Source organism: Camelina sativa, chromosome 7 (assembly GCF_000633955.1).
Source record: "Camelina sativa cultivar DH55 chromosome 7, Cs, whole genome shotgun sequence".
NCBI lineage: Eukaryota > Viridiplantae > Streptophyta > Magnoliopsida > Brassicales > Brassicaceae > Camelina > Camelina sativa.
In genome coordinates, this window is record NC_025691.1 from 2326339 (window position 1) to 2332834 (window position 6496).

The window sequence follows — 6496 nt, forward strand, 5'->3', positions numbered from 1 at the left end:
TATATTTATTAATTTTTTTTTTTTTTTTTTCTTTCGGGATGATCAGAATTAGATTAATTTCCACTTGAAGTAGGCACTTTTTGATTATCACCCACCAAGGGCACATGATAGGCCACCAAAGCTACACAAAGAATCCACCTTCATACTTTCTCATCTCATTAATTTTTTTATATTTTAAATCAGTTCCAAACATTTGATTTAAAATATTTGATCACAAACTCGTGAAACAGTAACTACTATATGCTCTATATATCAAATAGAATTAATGGGTTCAATCCTTATTATATAATACTGTAGAAATATTATCATTTTTGAAAACTAAAGAAACCAAGGAGAGTGAATAGAAGAAGAAGATGATACTCATCAAATATATTTCTTCATTTCTACTCATAAGAATTCAAGAAATTGTTATCATAAAAAGACGAATTCCAAAAAGGCATAAATCTTAACATGTTCTTCGAAGCAGAGCAGACATGGTTTTCTATAATTTGTAATAGAAATCTAAAAGCTTATACAGTGTGTCTTCTCTCTAACTTTTCATCATCATAAAACAGAAAAGAAGCTAAAGAAGAAAATGATATGAAAAAAAAAAAACAAAGTTACATGGTTCTGTAAAACACACAGATACTGCAGAAAGAAAGAAAAACCAAAACTAAAGAATGTTCAGAAACAGGAGATTGAAGTAGAAATAGTAGCTGTGATCTTAAGGGAGATTCAAAGAGGCATGAGAGACTCTGCTCATCAAAAGCTTAGTGAGTTTTTTTCATCAGTCACTGGCTTTCAGGATCGCTGAGATGTTTCTTGCACCAAGAACTCGCTTTACGTTCTCCACCTCTTGTCCTTTTGTTCCTAGGAACAAGCATTTCAGTAGCTAGGCATGATCTAAGAACCGAATCTTCACGGCCTTGTAGTACCAAAGATTTCTCTTCTTGGTCATCTTGTTCTGTTTCTTGATTTTGCTGCAATGGCGGCACACTGGTTCCTTCTCCTTCCTCTGCTTTCTCAGTTTCGTCATGGCAACTAGTTTCCATCAAATCATCATTCATTTCTTCAGCCACTCCATTTCGAATCAAGATATTATCCAAAATCTGCAATAACTTGAATCAGAAAGTATACCATGGAAGGAGATGTTGAAACATAACTAAGGTATCAAAAGAGAAACTTACATTTTCACAAGAATCTCCACTTTGGGGATGATGTAAAGTAACATCAGCATCGGCAAAAAGACCAACAGTACTTTCGATTATGTCAGGAATATGAAACGCTTCTCCATAGCTCGAAATCACTCCTTCGGATGAGAAAACTAAATCACCAAGAACATAATCTGTCATATGCTGTGAAGAGTTGTAAATTGCTCCAATGGAGAGCACATCTCCATTTCCTCCAGCAGAAACAGTTGGGCTAGGCGCAGAACTTGCAGCAAGAAGGCTCAAATTCTCTGAGGATGAGAATCTTGCTGCGTTCTTGGACATCAAAACTTCAACCTGGCTTTTCAATCTATGAACTTTAGAATGCACCAGCTCGATTTTCCAGAGAACCTCTTCTAAGACACTATCTCCTTCTCGGTGATGAAAAAGTGAGTCATCGTCATCTAAGTCTTCCAGTTCCTTTGAATCAATCCGTGGATCTTTTGCATCTGCCCCAAGAAACATATCAGTACACCAAAACATTAACAATAAAAAAATATTGCAGTTTTAGTGAACATACCACCAAAATCATCAGCCAATGACATTCCATCTGAGCTCAATCTCTTGGTCTCTGCAACAAAAACCGCAGCCATATTATGAAGGATATGCGCAAAGCAAGGAAAGAGTTACGGAGTTAATACTGATACAAGTATACTAGTCTCTTACCGATATAAGAAAAGAGGTTGTGACATGCCATGTAAGAAGTTATATCATCTGTGCTCTCGACCTTCTTACGCTTTCTTCTCCTCTTTGCTGCTCTTTTTTTGTAACACGGATTAGAAAACGGCAATGACTTGATCCCCTCACCACAACTTTCCAACACAGATGGATCAATATTAGCTTCAAGCTTTTCTTGATCATAAGACTCAAGTTCTTTAGGATATTCTAATGCCCGAGACTCTAACTCTCTAATTCTTAACTCAACCCACTTGGATCGCCACATCAGTGGCCTAATAAACTTCCTCCAGTGATTAGTTAGCCTTTTCTTCCTAGAAGAACATACAGAAAAGAGAACTAATTAGAGAAACAGCAAGAACAGTATAAAAGAAGGAACGTGAGAAGGATTGAGGCAGAATACACACCTAAAATGAAAAATGCTGCTAAAAGAATCATAAGCAGGTCCTAGATCAGTTTCATCCCAATAATGAGATTCAACCTCAGCTTCTCCGGTTAGTCCATTAAGCAACATGTCAGCATTCTCAGATTCAGTGTCGGAAAATGAGCTTGAGTATTCAGTAGTGGATGTCTTGTTTTCATCAGATTCAACTATATCAACATCCAATTCCTCACCACCAGAAACTGAAGTCACAGTTTCCTCACTTGTATTAGCACTGGGAAGACCACACTCTTCATCTTCTCCTCCAGGACTTTGTTCTTTCTTTGGCGATAACTTATCTGCATCTAATTGTTTAGTTTCTTGATTGAGCTCCATATGTGGTTCAGCCACAACCATCACAACTGATAACACACACACACACACTCTTATTTCACATTGGAACCCGTAAGTTAAAACCCCGTTGATGCTCCACGATGAAGATCCTGGAGATATAAAAGACTGTGAGTACCTCTGCTACAACTTACAGCTAAAGCATATAACATTCAGACTGAAGGTAGAATACATCAAGCAAGATACCAATTTCATCTCTAAATTAACTAAAAGAATCTGGAATTCCATTACCTAAGTATTCAAAATTACTTAGATTAGACAATAAAAGACAAAGCTGTAGGCTACTTCTGTTCATAGCCAAAGTAAAATCTTGTAAGTAATCTCAAGAGAAGCAAAATCTAAGTATTCCTTATGTTCGGATTTGAAGCTGCCTCTATTACTTTTGAGCAACTGAGACAAACCGGACTTCAATTCAGAACAATTATACTCAACGAATCTGAAAAACTACTTGAAAAAAAGGAAGCTAAGACCAGAGTTGGAGCTCACATGGCAGAAAAGAAAGTAAAGTTAAAATATTTGCAACCGAACTACGCATAGAAGATCTCAATTGGGTACCACAATCTAAGTCCATTCTAAGTATTCCTTAAGCTGCCTCAATCACTAGCAATCTACAAAGTTCGAAACTTTTAAGCAACGGGGACAAAACCCGACTTCAATTCTCAACAATTATGCTCAAAGAATATAAATAACCATCAAAGAACTGAATCTAAGCTACGAACAAAAACAGAGCTGGAGCTCACATGGCNAAAAAAAAAAAAAAAAAAAAAAAAAAAAGAAAAAACATTTGGAACCAATCTAAGCAAAGCAAATGAGTAAACTAATAAAGAATTAAACTTAGAGCTAACAGATACAAGAAAGAAGATAGAGGAATGATGAGATTACCAGAGAAAGAGAGAGTAAGTGAGAGGTTTGGTGTGTTTGCGGCGAGAAGAAGAGTAAAAGAGAAGAAGGGAGGAGGAGAAGGGAATGTGTAAAGGCAACTTAAAAAAACGTCAAGTGATCAAAAGTCTTATTTATACCTGACTCAAAAAACCTAAAACGGGTCCTTCCCTCTCTATCTGTCTCCTTTGTATCCCACGTGGCCTCTTCCCATTCGTCTTTTCTTCGATTAAAACCACTTCTTTTAAAAACCGAACCGATAATTTAACTGATATTAGTCTTATTATGGATCATTTATCCGGTTTATTAGGTTTTATATATCAAATCTATTGTATCCTGGATTTTTCTTAATTGTTAATTACTTATGCAAAAAAAAATTATGAATATACATTTCTATGAATAGAGCTTTTATTTTTATATTAAATGATCTAAAATATTTTTTTTACATTTTTTTTGTCTTTTATTTAATTTCTTATAAATCTAATTCTACACCATTGTTTTAACTTTTAAGAAAAAACATTGAATCATTAGAAAAGTCAAACACTATAGTTTGATTGATATATCATTTTTATTTGAAAGTTTTAGATCGGATTTAAAAGAAAAAACTATAATAAAAATTATTACGATGAACGTTCAATTTTGGTATTATCGTTTAGTGTTATTTTTTACCGCGTAGATTATAAGACCGAAATCTGGTATTTTCATAAACACGTATATTCTCATATGATCTATTTTTTTCACAAATCGATGATTTTTGCAAATGGAATTAGGATTATAAGATTTAGGTAATACAAGTTTTGATAGGAATAGGATTAGAGTACCACTGTATTACCACATGTGGTATTTGGTAATATCAAAATAAGCTAATGTGGACATTTACTTTCAGTATGAAATTCATTTCATCAATTTCTCTTGTCTCGGATTGACAATTTTACTGCAAACTTAAAACCCAAATTAATTTAGGTTGTTTGGTTTGATTCAGTTTGACGAACTTCAATTTTGGTTTGATTCAATTTGACGAAGTTCAATTTTCGTAAGCTTCTAAAAAAATATTACTATTTTTCTTACAAGTTATACCTTTTCAACAAGTACAAAAAATTGTATAGATTTTTTTTTGGTTTTTCAGTTTATAAAACAACGAAAAAGTAGTCTACGGTTACTGCTATTTACGTTGAAACTTTTAAACTACCAGAACTACCCTCGGGTTCTCGTTACAGTCCTCGACTTCCCCAGCTAGTAACTGTTTCCAGTTCCAAGGGTAACTACGTAAATTACATCTCCACAACTAATTGATCAGTTTCTTCGTTCTTTCTAAAAATCCAATTTTTCTCTGTGATTGTCCTTTTTTGACTCACTCCTTCTTCTTCTTCTTCACGAGAAGGCGAAGTTTCTCTTCTCTCTAGAATAATGTTAATTCTCTTTCGTGTGATCCTCCTCCATAGGATAAATCCCTAAACCCATCTTCTCAATCGCGCTTTTTTCTTTTTTTGCTTTGGGAGATTTCAAATTTGTTTTTGATCGAGAGATGGTTCAGTCTGCGGTGGAAGTTTTATTACCGTCGTCGTGGGAGATTGAGGTTGCGGTTGTCGCTTCGTTCTTTTTATTCGCTTCGTATTGGCTGTTCGCTTATAGAGGAGGCGGAGATGACGATGTCGGTGGTGTTGGATTTGATCGGTCCCGTCTCATGCAGAATCTCGATTCCGGTGACGCCATCTTTGACAAAGACAAGGNTTTTTTTTTTTTTTTTTTTTTTTTTTTGAAATTTCTTAATTCTTCGTTTCTCTCAATTGATGGGTTTGATTAATTTGGAGTAATTTCCCCCAAATTTTTTGACTTTGCAGTTTCTACACTTATTTTTTGTAGATAGGACAGTTGAGAGGAGACGCTCAAACTAATGCTGCTTATATAATCAAGGTAAATGCTTCTTAGTGTTGAGACTTGACTGATTCTTACGATTTTCATCTGCATAGATAGGAGTAGGACCACTTAAACATTTGCATCAATGTGGGTGTATCTTTTTAGGTGGAACTGCTGGCTGCTAAGAATCTCATTGGTGCAAACTTAAATGGAACTTCAGATCCTTATGCTATTGTCAATTGTGGATCAGAAAAGCGATTCAGGTTTTTGTTATATATCCCTTTTCCTATTTAGTTTTTTTTATTATAACTTTTCAAAAGGAGCATGTGAACAACTTTTTTTTTCATGTCATTTTCCTTTCCTGCTCTTTTACGCTGTCCTATAGCTTCTTCCCAACAAACTCTATCCATCCATCCGAAATAAGTGAAAACGTATATTGGTGGTTTTTTGGTTGTTGAGCTTACACATCTGATTGTTCTAATGTTAATGTATCTCTCTGCTTGTTACAGTTCTATGGTCCCTGGCTCTAGAAATCCAATGTGGGGTGAAGAGTTCAATTTTCCCACTGATGAGCTTCCTGTCAAGGTTAATAATCATTTACTGCTATATTATGCTTTAGGACTTTGTGGATGATGTGAGAAACTTATTTCACCTATGCTGAGACATAGGCCATAGGATTTATCACTAAGTATGAAAATTTCCCCTATTTATGACTTGGTAAAGAATACCATAAACACTTGTTCTTCAATATAGGCATATAGATGCAATACTTTCGGATACAAAACATGCACCTTTTCTAACATTTACCATATATTTGTGACGGCAGATCAATGTAACAATTCATGATTGGGATATAATTTGGAAAAGTACTGTTCTTGGCTCAGTAACTATTAGTGTTGAACGTGAAGGCCAAACGGGTCCAGTGTGGCACTCATTAGACAGCCCATCTGGCCAGGTCTGTTTTTCCTTAGTTACTGTTTGTATACTTTTCTCCTCAAAGGGTTTTAATCTAATCCTTATTTTCTTTCTAGAATCTAATCTAATTTTGTTTATCAGGTTTGTCTTAACATTAATGCAATCAAACTACCTGTAAATGCTCCTAGGTAATACTCCAGTTCTACGTCAA

General features: G+C 34.9%; 2 protein-coding genes across 2 annotated transcripts in view; one reads left to right on the plus strand and one right to left on the minus strand.

Moving 5' to 3' along the window:
- Positions 458-3618, minus strand: LOC104699951. Its single transcript, XM_010415360.2, has 6 exons — positions 3517-3618; positions 2270-2726; positions 1854-2176; positions 1708-1758; positions 1167-1636; positions 458-1088 (listed from the first exon to the last, which is right to left on the minus strand). The coding sequence occupies exons 2-6, from the start codon at positions 2638-2640 to the stop codon at positions 771-773; spliced, it is 1533 nt and encodes a 510-aa protein (XP_010413662.1). The 5' UTR covers positions 2641-2726; positions 3517-3618; the 3' UTR covers positions 458-770.
- LOC104704205 (BAG-associated GRAM protein 1-like) overlaps positions 4822-6496 on the plus strand; it is a 4176-nt gene continuing 2501 nt past the window's right edge. Inside the window, exons 1-6 of the mRNA XM_010420329.2 lie at positions 4822-5242; positions 5377-5427; positions 5536-5633; positions 5880-5955; positions 6197-6325; positions 6427-6473. Coding sequence (XP_010418631.1) covers positions 5039-5242; positions 5377-5427; positions 5536-5633; positions 5880-5955; positions 6197-6325; positions 6427-6473 — 605 coding nt within the window. The 5' untranslated portion in view covers positions 4822-5038. The remainder of the gene's footprint in view (positions 5243-5376; positions 5428-5535; positions 5634-5879; positions 5956-6196; positions 6326-6426; positions 6474-6496) is intronic.